Genomic DNA, 20,637 nt, shown 5'->3' with positions numbered 1-20,637 from the left:
TGCAGCGTACATAATGAATCCCATAAATACCCCCTTAGCCCACATAAAAAGCTAATATAATTATGGGGTCTGTTTTATGGCTAATAGCTCATAGTTCGGCCACCCAGCTACATGTGTTTAATTAGAAGACAGATCAGTTAAGCATCACTTACTAGTAGAAAAACAAATTATTTCTCTCCGTCTCTATATCTGCCTCTCTCTGCTCTTCCTGTAAGTAGTGTGGCTTCTGACAGTAGATTGATAACAACCAGTTGATCAGGCCGGACGATCAATCACCCGGCCACATTTCACAAAACACAGCATAATTAACTTACCCACATTATGATGCATGAAATACTATACGAGCTCATGTTTCTGATTGATATTGCTCGGAGGTACAAAAGTGGGGTTTTAACAAGATTAGTGTACTGCCCAGATATGGAGATTAAGACATCGGGCTAATTGCTTATTGCGAAGATTGTTTTTGAGGCAAAATGGATGTCTGAGCTCTTTTGTTTAGCTAACAGAAGCACCAAATCCAGATGGTTTTACGTTAATAAAGGCCTGTCAACATTATAGCAATTATGGCAGAAAGAGCTCTAAAACCAGAGGTCAGAGTCTTTTGCATAATGAATCAGAACTCAGGGCAAAACCATTGGAACTGTGAAAATGGAGTGTTTGAAAAATGCATGAAGTCTGAATAATGTAATGTAAAAAAATTAACAGGAAGAAAATCTTCAGACATTTCGAAGGAAATTAATATTCATTTTAATAACTTTTTATAATAATAATAATTATTATTGTTTTCAATTTTATTCCAACCTTTGTTTTCACAGTATACACCACCTGTACAATCTAGACAACATGTGCCACTACTTTGTCTTGCAGAAACACGACGGCCAGTTTACGGTCATCCAGCTGGTGGGGATGATGCGTGGCATCGCTTCAGGAATGAAGTATCTGTCCGACATGAGCTACGTCCACCGTGACCTGGCGGCTCGCAACATCCTGGTGAACAGTAACCTGGTGTGCAAAGTGTCCGATTTCGGCCTGTCCAGAGTGCTAGAGGACGACCCTGAAGCTGCGTACACCACACGGGTAAAGATTATATTAGATCCTGGAGTGAGTCATCATCAATTTGAACAAAAACAGGGAATAAAGGAGGAACTTAACTAATAGAAAATGTTTTTGTTTACAGTATAAATTTGAGTACCACTGGTTTTTCAAAGCTAGCTTTCATCATCGTCCAGTTTTTTTGCTAACCAGCCACTGTGTCTAATGGTTTTCCAAAGTTACTATCCACTAAGCATTTTCACTGGCCACAATTTTGGCATCGATACCATAAGGAAATCTGTCATATAGATATTTTTAATATTATCTCATAATTTGTCAGCAGGTTTATTAGGCTGCTGTCACTTTAAGATCCATGATAAAGTTACACATGCGTTTTCTTTCTCAGCTGTTTATGTTCACTTCAAACATAACTGACTGTGTTTATGTGAATACTCACCAAGGCCGGCATTTTGACATTATTTTGTGTGTATTTGACTGTTTAAGCTCAATAAGCAGCAAAAAATAACTTAATTTAGTACTGAGAGGCGGCTTTATGTGGCGCACTTTGGGTGTGAGAACAAAATCTGCGGGAATGAGTAAAATGATGCCCAATACGCGCAATCCCACGGCGAAATTCAAGCCCTGTAACAACAGCAATATTCATTTGGATCAAATGAAACGAGGCGGTTTGTGTGTCGACTCGCTGTCAGAGAGATGAGAGAGAGAGAAAGAGCAGCTGGAATCGTGTGTCTATTCTGCAGAAAATGAATATCGGAAGCATTTCAGATATTTCAGTATCGATAATTATCGAAAAATTGACTACATTGCACTTAGTTTATTTTTTCAGATGCCTTTTTAAAAGACTACAATTGAAAAATGTATATATTTTATATATAAAATTCAACCTGCCAAAGTGGTTAGTAAGAGTGACTGCGTTACACACACTGCTGAAATACACACGCATTTAGCAGGTCAAGCACTGGTCATGTGACATACGTTTTCGGTCGCGTAGTGTGCACTGAAATCTCTTCTGAAATGCCAGTTCGGACGAGGATCGTTTTCATTTTAAAACGGCGTGTTAAAATGAAAATGCTCTAGTGTGGACATAGCCTAAGATGAGACACGGAGAGAACGAGACAGAGGCGGGATGTTGGCCTTCTCAGGGGTCAGTTTCTCTGTCCACCCAGCATGTATTAATTACATCCGTTTCTGACAGGACAACCGCCTCCGAACCCCCTACACTCGTTCTTCGAGCTCTCTCTGTCCTTCTCAGCTCGGTAATTGGTGAGCACCCTGTGGATGCGTATGAAGGCCAAGGGCAAGAGAGGGACGTGAGGGTGTGTGTGTGTGTGTGTAGCCGTCGGTGTCCACTCGGGTGGACAAAGCATAGACTCAGCAGGAGAATCTGTTGTCACATGCAAACAAGGGAGGGAAGTGCTTGTACAGCCCTGAACGGACCCCTGCAGATTGCCTTTTCATGTCCTTGTGTGTGTGTGTCTGAGGCGAAATATGTGTTTCTCACAGGGAGGAACTCTTAAAATATAAGTGTCTCTGACATTCAATGCCCCGTGCCCCGTTGCTTCAAGTCCTGAAATCATGAAGAGACAAAACCCTCCAGGCCACGCGAGGCAGCCGTTTATGTGCCGTGACGTTATATAATTAAAAAATTGTAAAGATCGCTTTTTGAAATTCTCTGTAAATGATTTTACCCCATGGGCCCTGCTGCTCTTCTTTGGCACTCTCGTCACGTATGTCTATATAGAGTACAGCCAGTTTGTCTTTTGTTTGACTTTGACTGTAGAGATTAACTGCAGCTATTTAAAAAGGCATTTGGGGAAATACAGACCCAGTCATAGTGCTGGAAAAGGAATGGCAAATATGGTATCTATTCTGCTGTTTGTTTATGAGTGTTTCTTTAATCTTTTAAAATGCATTTTTCACATGCTCATTAATTTTATTAGTGTACTAACAATGTTCAACGGTGCAGAATTATATCGTTTTTATCATGGAAATTACACCACAACGTCATTTCAACTACATCTCAGGTTATATATTGTGTTTACTAGCATTTTGTGGTGGAAATGACAATGATGGGAATTCAATTTTAACATTTCTGAAATATAATGGTCGACTCTACAGTAAAGCTAATTTTATAGATAGCATTTATGTGTCTGAAATAGAGACAATTAAACCATACACTACTGTTGAAAAGTTTGGGGTCAGTAAGATTTTTGTTTTTAAAATGTAAGTCTCTTCTGCTCTCCAAGGCTGCATTTATTTACTCAAAAATACAGTAAAATACAGTAAAAATTCTAATATTCTGAATTATTGCAATTTAAAATAACTGTTTTCTCTTTTAATAGAGCAGTTGTTACTCTTCAGTGTCACATGATCCTTCAGAAATCATTCTAATATGCTGATTTGCTGCTCAAGAAATATTTCTTATTATCAATGTTGAAAACGGTTGTGCTTCCTAATATTTTTTTGTGGAAATTTCTTCAAAAAAAAAAAAAAAAATTGAATAAATAAATAAATAAATAAAAATCTTACTAACCCCAAACTTTTGAACGGTAGTGTATTTTCAAATTGTTTGCATAATTTACAGCTTCATTGGAAACTATGCACAATAAAACCTTGATTTTTTTTCCTTTGTTTTCTTTATATATCACGTGTCATATTTAATTTATCTCTTCGGTAACAAAGTACATTAATTTTTGAGAAATCTTGTTTGGTCTGGTGGAAATGATGCCACAAATGTGGAACTGAAAGTTTTGAAAATGACAGAAATCATTTTCAAACAATAATTATATATCTATTTAAAAGGTAGAAAATATAAATTATGAAGGCATTTAACTTAAAAAAAAAAAAAAAAAAAAAAAAAATCCCAAAACAGTTGAATAAAAACTCACAATTGTGAGATAAGTCAGAATTGTGAGATATAAACTCGCAATTGCATGTTATAATGTCCATTTGTGTCCATTTTTTTTTTTTTTTTTTTTTTTTTTCCAGAATTGCAAGTTTATATCTCGCAGTTCTGACTTCATAACTCGTAATTCCTGGTTTATATCTCACAATTCTGAGAAAAAAAAGTCAGAATTGATAAAAAAAATTAGATAAAAACTCGCAATTGTGAGAAAAGTCAGAATTGCAACTTTATATCTCGCAATTCTGACTTTATAACTCATAATTGTGAGATAAAAAGTTGCAATTACCTTTTTATTTTTTTATTTAGTAGCGGAAACAAGCTTCCATACCTTCATATACTGTAACAAAACAAAATTAAAATCAACCCCTAGGGCATGAAAGACCCCGAATTTAAAGAAACACCATCTTTTTATTTTCTTTATCAGGGTGGAAAAATCCCCATTCGATGGACGGCTCCTGAGGCTATAGCGTACAGGAAGTTCACCTCAGCCAGTGATGTCTGGAGTTACGGCATCGTCATGTGGGAGGTGATCTCATATGGAGAGCGGCCTTATTGGGAGATGTCTAATCAAGACGTAAGTGTCCTTGAGAACTCGTGTTCTCGCGTGTATTGTTTAAATTGAAATCTGCTCCTCTAATATCTAATATCTCCACTAATATCATTTCCATTGGAGCCTCTCGGGGGGGCAGAGTCTCTGAGCAACGTGTCCTTGCGAGTGAAATCTTCCTGCGGTGATGTCTGTATAGAAACCACTCGAATGACAATGGTTTTTAGGAGGCTCATAAACGAGAGCTGTCCAGCTGCTCCTGCCAGTTAAACACACTTCATCTCTCACTGCTGTATTATGCTAACACTTTCTGACTTCCTTCTTTATTACCATCAGAGGAAATGTCAGAGAAATCCTGAAGACCTTCAGGGCACGGCTGATAATGATTTAGAGCTCATTCTGAAACAAAGAAGAATGTTTCATGTCTAAAAGAAAATAGTTCTTTTGATTTAAGAACATGAAGTGGCAGAGAACAGCGGATGTTTAACCGTAGCAATTAGTTATAGTCATATAGGAGATGTGTCGTACCATTGAATGTCTCAATTATACTGTAGGTCCTAATGTTTTACACCATGTAATAGACAAGAGTTCCTTCAGATAAAGTAATATACTTACATTAAAGGATTAGTTCACTTCAGAATTAAAATTTCCTGATAATTTACTTACCCCCTTGTCATCCAAGATGTTCATGTCTTTCTTTCTTCAGTTGAAAAGAAATGAAGGTTTTTGAGGAAAACATTCCAGGATTTTTCTCCATATAGTGGACTTCACTGGGGTTCAACGGGTTGAAGGTCCAAATGTCAGTTTCAGTGCAGCTTCAAAGAGCTCTACATGATCCCAGACGAGGAATAAGAGTCTTATTTAGAGAAACCATCGGACATTTTCTAAAAAAAATAAACATTATATACTTTTTAACCACAAATGCTCGTCTTGCACTGCTCTGTGATGCGCCACGCATTACGTAATCATGTTGGAAAGGTCACGCGTGACGTAGACGGAAGTACTGTGCAAGTGTCTACAAAGCAAACGTACAAATAATAAGTCAAACGGCCTTTACAAAAAAGGTAAAATGAGATGGAGTTTTTCACCCTACCGCGGTACTTCCGCCTACGTCACGCGTGACCTTTCCAACATGATTACGTAATGCGTGGCTCAACTCAGAGCAGTGCAAGATGAGCATTTGTGGTTAAAAAGTATATAATTTTTATTTTTTTTAGAAAATGGCCAATGGTTTCTCTAGACATTTGGACCTTCAACCCGTTGAACCCCAGTGAAGTCCACTATATGGAGAAAAATCCTGGAATGTTACTCTTGTTATTAAGTTTTAAATATGGATATTTTTCTTACAAAACCCATCGCTTCACTTCAGAAGGTCTTTATTAACCCTCTGGAGTCTTATGGATTACTTTTATGATGGATGGATGAGCTTTTTTGGGCTTCAAAATCTCCATTCACTCCCATTTTAAAGCTTGGAAGAGCCAGGATATTTTTTAACATAACTCCAATTGTGTTCGTCTGAGAGAAGATAGTCATATACACCTAGGATGGCTTGAGGGTGAATAAATCATGGGATAATTTTCATTTTTGGGTGAACTATCCCTTTAAGTTTCCGGACATTCCCTTTAACTCTAAAACACAACACAGTGCAATATGCGCAAAATACCTGTGAAAAATCAGTATGGAAAATTCTGGCCCTATTTTTGTGGACTTTTCTTAAAGTGCAATTTCATGTTTTGTTCTTTCATTGTATCATTTTTTTGATGCATGTGTCTGTTTCAGGTGATTAAAGCTATAGATGAGGGTTACCGGCTGCCCGCTCCGATGGACTGCCCTGTGGTCCTCCACCAGCTGATGCTGGACTGCTGGGAGAAGACCAGAAGCGAACGGCCCAAATTTGGGCAGATCGTCAACACTCTTGACAAACTCATCCGCAACCCCAACAGTCTGAAAGAGCTCGCCAACAGCTCCGTCTGGTGAGAAACTGATATGAACCTGCACTTCATTCACATTCAGCTTTTCACACTTTGAGGCCACTTTTAGACCCTGGGTTAAGTAATGGTTACAGTGCAATAAATCATGTTAAATCTTGTTTTAACAATGATAAAGTGGTGGAAACATGAAACACGCTGAACAACACCAGTTTAAACCAAAGGATTGTCTCTTTTAAAGTGACGTACAGATAAAACATTTAAAAGCCACAAAAACAAATCCCTAACAGCTCAAATAAATCCAGAGAAAATCCAATCCAGCTTTTCTTTGTCTGCCCCATGAACTCTCAAATCTTTTGTTTAATGTGAGACAACATGCCGATAAACTCCATATTGTCTAATATAACCAAACCTAGTGTCACTGATCCTTTTCCAGCAGACATCCGTCTCGCAGCTTTGTAAAAAGTCGTTGTCGTATAGATAGCCTGAACCCCCATTGTAAAACCTGACATGAGACAGAGCGGTTTATCAGGAGACGGAGAGGCAGAGATATACGCTTCCTCAAGCCCATCACAGTCTCTCTGATTGCAGCCCAACCTGCCGTCATTTATCCCTCTGTGTCCGAAGAGGACAAAGAAGAACGAGGGCGTTAAATACATCCCAGGTCTGAGATTGAATTGACCCTTGCAGCTGTCAATCAACAGTGTGATCCTGACCCGTCTGTCATGAAGAACGGATCGGCAACACAATGGGTTTTAACCTCAACTGCGACTCCTGAACTTTTATCCTCTTCTCATGAAATTGCTCAAGATATCGACTCTCACAAGGAAGTGCGAGGAAGTTCTTAGATCAACTTGCTTTGTTGGCCCTGAAAAATAGCTATCATTAAATTCGGAGACGAATGACAGTTTGATTAGATTTTCGTTAACTGTAGGCCTGAAGCTGAAGCCTTAACACTATAACCTACAATTCCAAAGACGATTTATTATGCAAGAGCAGATCTCAATTCTTTAGCATTGAACCACACCACAATTGATACAAATTCAATTTCCTTTCCAGGGAAGACCCCATCACCCCAGAGTTCAGCGTGAGTACGGTGGATGAATGGCTAGACGCTGTCAATATGGGCCAGTACAAGGACAATTTTGCCAGCGCGGGCTACGTTTCTCTAGATTCCATACTGTACATCAGCATGTGGTAAGCTTGTGTACCTACTGTATATAAAGACTCACATCTTTGGAAGTGGGTGGACCGGTATTTTATTTTATTTATTTTATTTTATTTTATTTTATTTTATTTTATTTTATTTTATTTTATTTTATTGTTTAATTTTAATTTAATTTAATTTAATTTAATTTTATTTATTTATTTATTTATTTATTTATTATTTTATTATTTTATTTTATTTTATTTTTTATATTTAATGTATCAAAACTGTTTTCAACATTGATAATAATCAGAAATGTTTCTTGAGCAGCAAGTTAGCATATTAAAATAATTTCTGAAGGGTCATGTGACACTGAAGACTAGAGTAATGATGCTGAAAATTCAGTTTTGTCAGTTCAGTTGCGAAAAGTGTCATGCAAAAAAAGTCGATTGGTTTGTATTTTCATAACGTGCTGCTGGGTAACTCCACCCACAAAGAAATCTCTTCGGCTCTTTTTGCTCCACATTGCAGTATATTAAACATCAAATAGGTTCTGATTACTGTACTTTTTTCCCCTTTCAGTAAGGGCAAAACAATTACTCAGAAACTCACTTTCTCTGAGACATCATTCTCTGAGACCTATAATGCCCCTTTCACAAGATGTAATATAAGAATGTGTCTGTGAAGTTTCAGCTCAAAATACCCCACAGATCATTTATTATAGCTTGTCAAATTTGCCCCTATTTGGGTGAGCAAAAACACACCGTTTTTGTGTGTGTCCCTTTAAATGCAAATGAGCTGCTGCTCCCGGCCCCCTTTCCAGAAGAGGGCGGAGCTTTAACAGCTCACGCTTCGGTTGCTCAACAACAACAAAGCTGGAGAATCTCACGCAGCCAAAATGAGGATTGTGAGTAACGGTGTTCAGCCTTACATTGTTCAAACCGGAGTCGACACTGATGGAGAGACTCAGGAAGAAGTTACAACATTTAGATGTTTCTGAATGGTTAGTGGATAAATTTACGTAGTTGCTGTGGAGTTGATTCAACTCATCAACTAGCATGTGCCGTCATGTTAATCTTTTGTGCAAATCCAGCTTTGAATTGACTCTCGTTTGTGAAGCAGTCCGGCGTAAATTTTCGGCATGTCAACAACACTCTACTGCAACAACTCTTCCTCTTCTCTAAAGCAGCCCAACATGGCCTCACCCCCTTTGTTGTGTGTTCTCGGGGGTGGGGTTTATGTAAATTTTGGGGTTTGTGATGTCACCAACTCAGGAAGAAGCTCATTGTAGTCCCTACCAGCCATTTGTTGTAGTTCTTAAAAGAAAAATTTAACTTTGAGCGTTGAAATGCATCTTTGCAGATGTCGTTTTTGTTGTTTAAAAAAAAGTGAAATCATAAATTAATTAAGAGTGTGCTCTTACATATATTGTTCTCTAATTGATTCTTCTACAACCAAACAACAAATAAGCTGCATTCAGTATTACATGATTTCTTGAAACATGTTTTTTTTTTTTTTGTCCCTTCTTCCTCAGCGAGTTAAGCAAGATGGGTGTGACTCTGGTGGGGCACCAAAAGAAGATTCTCTCCGCCGTCCAGAGTTTTCACGCACAGGGGACTCATGTGCAGGTATAACCGCCTGAGAGCGCACAGACTGAGAGAGTTCCCAACTGCTCCCACGACAGTCCCTTTCAGCAGCTTCACCGTACAGTTCCCGCATACGACCACTCTGGCTTCCGTCCACGCACGTCCGAGCTTCCTACGAGCAGAGGGACACACCGAGACTGACCTACAATCGCTTGACAAGGCCACGGCAAATCTGATATGAAGTATGGTTATTAAACAAATAAAGGAACAATAATACATTAGGGAGAATTCACAGCTTGTGCATTTCATTGGTGACGTTTTGCATATCAAAGGTCGGACTGTTGTTCATGAAAAAGAGGGTTGTTGTTTGTTTTTCTCACATCCATGTTTGGGATATCAGTCCACTATAAGCCACAGTACCATAACAGAAGATGTTTATAGTATATTTATTTTGTCATAACTGAGGCAATGGTTGAGCACCGATGGATTCAGGTCGCAGAATCCAATATTCAGACGGAAAGACGACAGAAGTTTGCGTTCCTCCAGCAAAGATGGCGACGAAAGAGGCCGTGTCAGCGCACGTGAGCGCAGGACGACAAGATAAGAGCATTATATTCTGTTTAGCCGAGAAATAACTGCTCTTCGCTCATCTGAATAAGAAACCGTTTGACTTCCAGATATGTCTTAAATAAAAATTGAAATGCCAACATCATTTTCGTGATTATAACGCGTGCGGCACGTTCGCATCGTCTTTACGTTTACACTCGTAGTGTGTGGCGACTTGTACTATAGTGTATAAAATGTACAGTGTTGATTTAAAAAAAGAAGAGAAAACACAAGAAAAACTAGAATGTTTGTAATGATGTACTTTTATTTAGTATGAAGAGGAGGAAGCGGCCGTGTGGTGGCGTTCATCACCGTCGTCTGCCGATAATAACTCATCTCTGGAATGTAGCATGGATCCTAAGCTTCATCTTTGATTGACAGGTGACAGTGACTGCAGTTTTTCACTCAAGTGGTGCTCTTAGCTGCTTGACTTTAGATGCCTTATTAACTGTGCAGTTCTCTCTCTTTTTCTCGTCCTCCCCTTAGAAATGATATCATGAAGTATAATGTATATAGTATTTATCATCGCGTCACTGAGAAGCTGGAGCTCGATATTAAAGCCAGGCTCGACATGTTTACCGTTGTTTTAGTCTGCTGTTTGTGGAAACGCATTCGATCCGCGGCGCTGTCGCGGGTGCTTGTGGTTTAGGGACGGAAGGGTTTTAATACATCTATTGGGCTGAACTAAATTCCTCATGCTAACTTTACCGAGACTGATTTGCTGCACTGTATATTTTTGTACTAGTGAGGTTCTGTAAAGTCAAAGTCTACCTGTTTTATTTAAATATATATGAGACATAAATACAGGAACGGATGGTACTGAGAGATAATCATATTTCGGATCACGATTCCCTGATGTCATTTCTTTTATGTCGTGATTTGTTTCAATTCTTCAGCTCAACACTGTAACATCGCAAGAGCTACTCGGAATCTGTAGGGTTTTTCCTCCAAATTTCCTGCACTGCTTTTGTTTGCCGAAAGGATTCGAATATGCTGAATATCTTTACTCAAAACTATGGAAGCTTGTTTCCGCCATGAAATAAAAAATAAAAAAGGTAGTTGCGACTTTTTATCTCGCAATTCTGACTTTTTTTCTCGCAATTGCGACTTATAAAGTCAGGATTGTGAGATATAAACTCGCAATTGTGTGTTATAATGTACAATTGTGAGGGAAAAAATACTGACGTTTTTCTCAGATTCGCGAGTTTATATAATGCAATTCTGACTTTATAACTCACAATTGTGAGTTTATATTTTGGAATTCTGAGGAAAAAAAGTCAGAACTTTATATCACACAATTCTGACTTTATAACACAATTCTGACTTAAAACTTGAAATTCTGACTTTATATTGCGCAATTCTGACTTTATAATTCACAATTCTGACTTTATAACTCGAAATTCTGAGTTTATAATTCACAATTCTGACTTTATAACACAATTCTGACTTAAAACTTGAAATTCTGACTTTATATTGTGCAATTCTGACTTTATAATTCACAATTCTGACTTTATAACTTGAAATTCTGACTTTAAAACTCGAAATCCTGACTTTATACCTCGCAATTCTGACTATAACTCAAAATTCTGACTTTAAAACTCGAAATTCTGAGTTTATAATTCACAATTCTGACTTTATAACACAATTCTGACTTAAAACTTGAAATTCTGACTTTATATTGTGCAATTCTGACTTTATAATTCACAATTCTGACTTTATAACTTGAAATTCTGACTTTAAAACTCGAAATCCTGACTTTATACCTCGCAATTCTGACTATAACTCAAAATTCTGACTTTAAAACTCGAAATTCTGAGTTTATAATTCACAATTCTGACTTTATAACACAATTCTGACTTAAAACTTGAAATTCTGACTTTATATTGCGCAATTCTGACTTTATAATTCACAATTCTGACTTTATAACTTGAAATTCTGACTTTAAAACTCAAAATTCTGACTTTATATCTCATAATTCTGACTTTATATCTCATAATTCTGACTTTATAACACAATTCTGACTTAAAACTTGAAATTCTGACTTTATATTGCACAATTCTGACTTTATAACACGCAATTGTGAGTTTATATCTCCTCAATTCTGAGAAAAAAGTCAGAATTGTGAGATAAAAAGTCACAATTACCATTTTTTATCTTTTTTTTTAGTGGTAGAAACAAGCTTCCAAACAAAACTCTTTTGAAATGTAATTATGAGTAAAATAAATATGTCAGAATTCTGAGGCCACAGATTCTGAGTGGCTTTAATTAAGCACACACAACCACAGTTCCTTCAGCCAATTTTTATGGAAAATCCATCATCATGCCATTAAATTATGTACTGGATAATTTGCATAAATGCTGAAACTTGTACTATGTTTCAAATGTTGACATATTTAGTTTTTCTAATTAAAACAGCAACAAGAAAACATTTAAAAGTGTAAATCATACCGATATGATCACCACTACTGCACTTTTCTTTGATTTTGCATATTTTCACACACTTCCTCAAACAAGTGATTATGCATTTAGATGAATTCATTTCTTCTATCCTGAGATTAGTTAATGAACCTTATACTGATTTCAATATGTAAAATAATTGCAGAAGGCCAGAATCTCATCCATTTCTATGAGAAAAAGACGTCTAGGGAGGAAATATGCTGATGTGGCAAAATTGGCTGCATAAAATCCCATTGAAACAATGTTGATGATGATGATAATGGCAATATTAATAACCATTAATAAAACATAAGCTCCAGTTTCTACTACTGCAACATAAACTTTCCCATTTTGCAAATACAGCTGCGTAAAGAAATCTATCTATATAGTGTATCTGCTCACCAAATGAATGAAAGAAGGTGTTTGTGTGACTAAAGCGTGTTAGAAGGACGTGGACTGTTGTTAATATGATGACCATTGCTTATGAAGCTGTTGTCTTTTGTTCTGCCCCGGCTCTGTACATGTGTTTGGGCTGATTTGTGAATGATCTCTGTTCTTTTGTAAGCTGTGTGCCCATCATCTCTTCACACACTGCAGGTTTCTATGAGCTCGCAAAAAAGGGTGTACGCATTGAGGTTCTTCATGTCGCTGTAATAAATGCTAATATTTTTAATTTCTCACCTGAAGCTTTGGCATCTCTTTTCCTTCTTCTCTAAACGCACCACATACACACAGACGCCTCGGGACACAAATGTTTTTAAACTTGGGTTTAGACTACTAGAGGTGTAAAAATGCACTGATGCATCTGTCTGACAGTGCACACTATACAATCCACAACGATGTATATTGTATTGCACATCCAAAATACTGTAAAATCAGAAAAACTTTAATATACATCTGAGTTTAAACATAACCTCAAGTTTGACTTACTGAAATATTTTAAAGGGTTTATGAATCACACCAAAACATTACAAATTGTGACAATTTCAGATTTCATGATGAGCAAACATATACAAAATTATTACTTTCAAAATAGTAAATTTTTTCTCCATACTTGAGATTTTATTCTAAAAAGTCTATAATTTTTTCTTGACGTGACCTTCTTCTAACCTGTGATACTTTTTTCAGGATTCATCAATGAATAAAAAGTTAAAAAGAACAGCATTTATTCAAAATAGAAATATTTTCTAACAATATAAATCTTTTTATCAATTTAACACATCCTTGCTGAATAAAAGTATTAATTTCTTTCAAAAAAAGAAAGAAAAAAAAAAATTACTGACTCCAAACTTATAAACAGTAGTGTATATTGTAACAAAATATATTTATATTTTAAATAAATGCTGTTCTTTTTTACCTTTTTTTTTATCAAAAAATCCTGAAAAAAATATCATGGGTTATAAAAAAATATTGCGCAGCACAACTGTTTCCAACACTGATAATAAATCATCATATTCGAATGATTTCTGAAGGATCATGTGACACTGAAGACTGGAGTAATGATGCTGAAAATTCAGCTTTGATCACAGGAATAAATTATATTTTAAAGTATATTAAAATAGAAAACCATTATTTTAAATTGTAATAATATTTCACAATATTTTTCTGTATTTTTGATCAAATAAATGCATATATATATAATTTGTAAGTCTATTTTACATGTCATCCACAGCACTGTTAATATAAGCAGAATTAAGACCTAAATATAAAAAACATTCAGTAAAGCATTGTAATGAGGCTGTAAATGCAAAAAGTTAGATTTTTACTTATAAATGCATTTCTGTTAAGCAAAACAGGGCCTTTTTGACCTGCACGCTGTGCCGGAGACGGATGTCCTATTCCCCAGAGAGAGAACGGGTCAGAGAAGGTCAGCTTTTAAAAGCACTCCTGCCTCTCTTCTCACTCTATGTTATGGCCATTACAACCAATCCCCACTCTCTTTTTCTCTCCTTTGTCTTGCTGTGCATTATACAACACACACACACACACACACACACACACACACACACACACACACACACACACACACACACACACACACACACACACACACACACACACACACACACACACACACACACACACACACACACACACACACACACACACACACACACAGAGATCATATGGAACACAGACTCATTTTTCAGCCATCATTAGTATGGCAGGCGGACAGATTTATGGGCAGCCTGTAGGGCCGCAATAATACAATCAGCAGGAAAGACAGTACAGATGAACATCACGGACTGTTTTTCAAACAAATCATATTGCGTTACAGAAGTTCAAACAGTACACAAATCATCGCTTTCGCCATAGCGGACTCGTTACGTGTCAGAACGAGCCTCTCTGCCGCAGTGCTGAGAACAGAGAGAAATGTTTCTCCGTTTAATGAGTATTACACGGGCTTTTGTGTTCCCATTACACAATGATAAAAACTGTTTATAGAGTAGACAAATCACAAGGGTGGGAAGTTTTCTTGTTAAGCAAAGAAGTGTAAAGCACGGTTTGTTTATTTTGTGTGTCACTGTGAGCGTGTGCAGGGGGTCCATTTTTACAAGGGGCAGGGGTCAGTTTTCCAGCACTGCTGTCCGAACCCTCCGGAGGTCTGAGTGGATCTATATCGCACCATCCAGACTCTGGCTCCTGTGTTCTTTTAATGCCTTCTGCACTCACATTAAGAGACACCTAAGCCCCTGTCTGACAGCATGACTGAGAGGGGTAATTAGACTAAACACCCCCGGGACCCGCTGCGATGTGCGTGTGTGTTACAGAGAGAGTGAGTAAAAGTGAATTTGTTGGGTTGGTGTGTTTCTGCATTTGTTCAGAGTTTGCGCACGTGCCCGACAACCCCATCCGTCATCGTTTGGCCTTTCGAGCCTTCTTTGCCACACCATATAACCTTTTCAAATTATGTCAATGTGTATTTCAAAATGAATCAATATGTCCTATTGTAGCATCTGCTAATATATGGACACGGGCCTAATTTGTGGTTTGGTAAAATGACACATTATCACGGGGTGATCCATCACAGCGTCCTAAGTGACAGCCGGTCATCCTTTCTGCCCTGCTTACTGGTGTCATATGATTGCTTAATATGGTGAACATGACAAAGGGAGATTGAAGAGGATTCAATTCGGGTCACATGACTTGATGGCGCGACTGTCCGTCCGGGAACCGATCCGTTCCCACCGCGCTCTCTCTCAGATGTGTTTAACTGGGAAGCACTTAAGCTTGGACAAATATTTCTTGAATGCTAATTCAAAGCCACTCCAATCCAATCCGAAAATAAAATATAGCAGAAATAAATTCCAATTACTCTTCCTTTTTACTCTTAGTTGTAGCCCAGTGGCTGTTTATTTTAATTTGTCACGTAATCCTCCTGGTTGATTAGCGTTGACATTTAGCATTAGCTCCCAGTGCGCCCGGCCTTTACTTTCATTAAAGCAAAAACAAAACGTCCGGAGCACAACAAGTGCCATCCTCACACGACAGCGAATAGCTAAAAGGTCACACACCGTACACTTTGATCTGTATTAAAGGGGATCTATTATGCTCCTTTCACAAGATGTAATATAAGTCTCCAGAATGTGTCTGTGAAGTTTCAGCTCAAAATACCCCACAGATCAGTTATTATAGCTTGTCAAATTTGCCCCTATTTGGGTGTGAGCAAAAACACGTCGTTTTTGTGTGTGTCCCTTTAAATGCAAATGAGTTGCTGCTCCCGCCCCCCTTTCCAGAAGAGGGCGGAGCTTTAACAGCTCACGCTTCGATTGCCCAACAACAACAAAGCTGGAGAATCTCACACAGCCAAAATGACGACGGTGTTCAGCCTTACATTGTTCAAACCGGAGTCGACACTGATGGAGAGACTCAGGAAGAAGTTACAACTTTTAGAATGAAACTGGACGTTTCTGAATGGTTAGAGGATAAATTTATGTAGTTGCTGTGGAGTTGATTCAACTCATCCACTAGCATGTGCCGTCATGTTAATCTTTTGTGTTGAATTGACCCTCGTTTGTGAAGCAGTCCGGCGTAAAATGACGGCATGTCAACAACACTCTACTACAACAACTCTTCCTCTTCCTAAAGCAGCACAGCATGGCCTCACCCCCTTTGTTGTGTGTTCTTGGGGGCGGGGTTTATGTAAATTTTAGGGTTTGTGATGTCACCAACTCAGGATGAAGCTTGTTGTAGTTCCTACCAGCCGTTTGTTGTAGTCCTTAAAAAGTGATTTCTGTAACAGAAAATATCTCTTTGCATTGAACTTTGAGCGTCGTAACTTTGCAGATGTTGTTTATGCTCAAACAGCAACATTACACACTAACTAAAGTTAAAAAAAGTCAAATCATAATCAACCACCCCTTTAAAATCCCAAGGGAAGTCTAGAATGCTAGTTCGCTCATCACGACAGCGTTTACATGTCAGCCCGTGACTGCTGAACCTGTTTGAACAGATGTTGTTTTTCATAAAAATACGACAAATACATGTCAGTTTACTTTTCTGTGTCACTCTTCTAAAACCAAATCACATTTTTTGCTTGTTGAGAGAGAAAAAAAAACCCCGGCTGGTTTTACTCATGTATTGAGATGCATGGGGAACATGTGATTGTGCGACAGTCCTCTGTTTACTATGATCCGGCTCCTCACTGAACTATTGTTTGACTGTGGTAGAGGATGAGCCACAGGAAGTGTGGGAGAATTTCAGCTCACAAAGGGGATCTTCACATTTAACTAGATTAGTCCGGCCGTCATCCTAATCCACTTCAGCAAAACACATCTATAGGGACGGCTTACTCACAAACAGCGCTGTCATGGCTGCTGTAGACGTGCTCATGTGAATGGTGTTTTTGAAGATTGTACAGTTAGAGCATTGTAAGCGGCTTTATTAAAATTGAAAATCAGCCACACAGGGACACAATGAACGGTTCAGGAATTTGCATTTTCAATAGGGGCTTTCCTGAACTGCAACCATAAAACAATTTTCTATATTACGCCCCAAAGTAATATCTTACTCCTTAAATAGTGGTGCTGTCTAGTCATTAAACATCTGCTTAGGTTATCAAAACCTTTCGGTTTGGCGGTGGCTTTCACCACTGCCCTTGAGCAAGACATATACAATTACTTTTTATTAAATGAAACATATATATATATATATATATATGGAACTTGGGGGCATTTATTGTACATTATAATGCAATTTATAAGGTGCTACAAATACATTCATTCATTTTCTATATATTTTATTTATTTAATTGCTTATGCTAAAATATGATACAATAAAATAAAATAAAATAAAATGAAAACTTTATTACAAAAGACCCTGCAAGCCAAGCAAGCTATAATTAATAATAATAAAAAATAATTTTAATAATGCAGTAATAGAATGTTTATTACTAACAGAATAATAAAATAGGCCAAATAATATTATTCAATGTTATTGTTTTTACAAAACAAAGATGCAAAATTGTTCATTAAAACTTTATTTTATTAAGTAAATTCAGTGTCATCCTTTTGCTAGAAAATAGTCCAAAACATACTGTAAACCCAAATAAGTTGACAAAACTCAAAAAATTTGAGGTAATCAGTTACATCATTTTTTTTAAGTTTTAAGTTATTCAAATTGATAGCACTAAACACTACTAAATCCCCACTTAACATTAATTTTAGCATTTATTCTCCCTTTTGAGTGTCGCAAAATGTGCTAGGAAATATAAATCCCAGCCCTGTTTCAGGTAAATTTAAGTTAGTCTAAATTAAAAGAAATTAGTTCATAAAACTCAAAAAAAACAAAAAACAATTCAGACTACTTAAAATGTGTCAGTTTCATGAACTCAAAAGAAAAAGAAAGTTCTAAATATACATAAAAGTTCATTTGACTGAACTAATTTGTTTAATTTGAGTTTACCCTACCCAAACCAATGATTTATTTTGAGCGTTAGGGTTTACAGTATGCTTCAAAAACAGTGATTCAGAAAGGAAGCTCCACAGTAATATAGTAAACAAACTTGTAACATGGCTCAAATGGTGTATAAGGACCTGGAACTATACGTTTTATAATGTCTAATTCTGCATTTATGCATTTAGTAGACGTGTTTATCCAAAACCACTTACAAAAGTGGAACAAAAGCAGATTTTATGGAATACCAACATATCAGGACTCCACACATCCATCAGTTCTCCATGCACGATCAGCTGTTGCGTTTGACAGTAGAGATGTTCCTCACAGACGGCAGACGTTAATTAGAGCCTGTTGGAACAGATGCCCGTCTATCAGCCTGATAGAAAACCGTTCTACCATGTTTACAGCATCACTCACAGAAAAGTCTAACTTTGCAGACTTGTGTATTGATGAATCAGCAACTCTAAATCTACAACCACACTTATTTTAGTCAGGAAGTCTTCAAACGACCTTGGCTTGCACACTAAACGCAAATAAACTGGAGCTGATGCTGTTTTGTTGTGAGTATCTCACTTTAATCAAACAGTTCATGCAACCGCCTCTTTCAGTGCTTGTTTTCATTGCATTTTCATGCAATTTTAAATTGTCTTTCAAAGCATTTCCTGCCTCAAATTTTCATTAGCTATCAAACTTCCTAATTCAATTTGAAAAGTGAATATGGCGCTTTAAATTGTATTACATGCATGGGCCGCATCACGGCCGCTTTGATCAGCGCTACAGCGCTCAATACTGTTGACCCATGCAGGAAAGTGTGCGCTCGCTGCATTCTGCCATGCCAGAAGAAAAAGAGAAGAAAGGGGAGAGCTGTCACCATCTACGCTACGTGTTGTCCTTGCCTTCCCCCAGCACCGGGCAGGGTGCCAGTATTCCCATTGTGAGTGTTACAGTGAACCGCTCAATAACATTCGGTTGACTTTCCTCTTTCCAAAAGGGCATTATTTGGGGGTTTTGTGGGGAGTTGCTGCATCGCACAGGAAATTTCTCTCCAGCTAGTGCTCAGTGGAGGTCTGGATTTCCTCTAACCCTCTGCAGATGTGCTGTTCTTTGGCGCACAGCTGGCACTGGTTTCTGGAAGAGTCGCCTCTGCCGGTTGCAGTTGATTGTGGGGTGAAAAATGAGCGTCGGTCCTGTCTTCTTCGTGGCATGTTCCAGACACATTGTGCCACATCTTGCAAACGTTAAATCGCAGAATGCCCCATCTGAGCGCTGGGAAAGAGATATTAGGGAAAAGATGATGGCGGATGATGGCATTGTGTGAGCTCAGGGAAATCTAGATTTACTTGCTGATGGGCTTTTGGCCACACACAGACACCGCTCTGATCCAATTCTATTACAGTCTTGCGGTCTGGTATTCATTTTTCAACTTTTTCTGCTGAAAATCGTCAAGAAAGAGGCCATCTGACTGACATGCAAAGCATCTTTTTTTGTACTTGACATTTAGGGACAGTTAAATCTCATCTGATACGACTTAAGAGGTTAGATATTATTTATTTAGTATCATGGACAATGTTTGCAAACTCAATATATATGTAAAAAGTTTCTGCGTTCATAAAGAGAATCTGCCTGTCAGTGATATATTACCTTATCTCCTGTTTCTAAGCAACATATGTGTGTGATTAGATTTAGATGAATATACAGCACATTTATGAAGAATCCTCTTTATCATTTGTTTGCATTAACATTCTAATGCATTTATGCGTTTGGCAGACGCTGTTCAATTCCAGGTATACTTTTTTTTCCTTTCAGTTCCATGATGTAAGTGTTGCTACACTCTAACAAATACATTTTTGAACTATTTTTGGTTCCTCAAAGAACCCCTCAGCGAACAGTTCTTAAATTAACTACTTTTTCCTAAGTGTGAAAACGTTTTAATTATCTAAAGAACCTTTTCCCGCTACATAGGAAATTTTGTGCACCGGAAATGTTGTGTGGTTGTTAATGGTTCTTCATTAAAGCAAAGAAGCCAATAAAGAACTTATATTTTTAAGAGTAATGCTATCAGCAACTGTGTTTGTCACACACACACACACACACACACACACACACACACACACACACACACACAAAAAGAGTTTACTTCCATACAGAAAATGTCTCAAACTTATGGAAGCTTGTTTCTGCCATGAAATAAAACAATAAAAAAGGTAATTGCGACTTTTTAACTCATAATTCTGACTTTTTTTCTCAGAATTGCATGATATAAAGTCAGAATTGCGAGATATAAAGTCAGAATTGTGAGTTATAAAGTTGCAATTCTGACTTTTTTCTCGCAATTACGAGTTATCTTTATAACTCGCAATTCTGACTTTATATCTTGAAATTCTAACTTTATATCTCGCATTTCTAAGAAAAAAAAGTCCGAATTGTGTGATATAAACTTGAGAATTGCGAGAAAAAAGTCACAATTGCGAGTTTATATGATGCAATTCTGACTTTATAACTCGCAATTACGAATTACTTTTTTTCTTAGA

General features: G+C 37.4%; 1 protein-coding gene across 1 annotated transcript in view; it reads left to right on the top strand.

Moving 5' to 3' along the window:
* epha4b (eph receptor A4b) overlaps window positions 1-12,894 on the top strand; it is a 126,799-nt gene extending 113,905 nt beyond the window's left edge. Inside the window, exons 13-17 of the mRNA XM_051916221.1 lie at window positions 868-1,077; window positions 4,383-4,532; window positions 6,285-6,478; window positions 7,493-7,630; window positions 9,115-12,894. Of these exons, the coding sequence (XP_051772181.1) occupies window positions 868-1,077; window positions 4,383-4,532; window positions 6,285-6,478; window positions 7,493-7,630; window positions 9,115-9,214 (792 nt within the window). The 3' untranslated portion in view covers window positions 9,215-12,894. The remainder of the gene's footprint in view (window positions 1-867; window positions 1,078-4,382; window positions 4,533-6,284; window positions 6,479-7,492; window positions 7,631-9,114) is intronic.
* Window positions 12,895-20,637: the final 7,743 nt, after the last annotated feature.

The sequence above is a fragment of the Ctenopharyngodon idella genome, chromosome 2 (genome assembly GCF_019924925.1).
Source record: "Ctenopharyngodon idella isolate HZGC_01 chromosome 2, HZGC01, whole genome shotgun sequence".
NCBI lineage: Eukaryota > Metazoa > Chordata > Actinopteri > Cypriniformes > Xenocyprididae > Ctenopharyngodon > Ctenopharyngodon idella.
The sequence above is the reverse complement of the archived record's forward strand: the minus strand, read 5'-3'. Positions and strand labels throughout refer to the sequence as shown.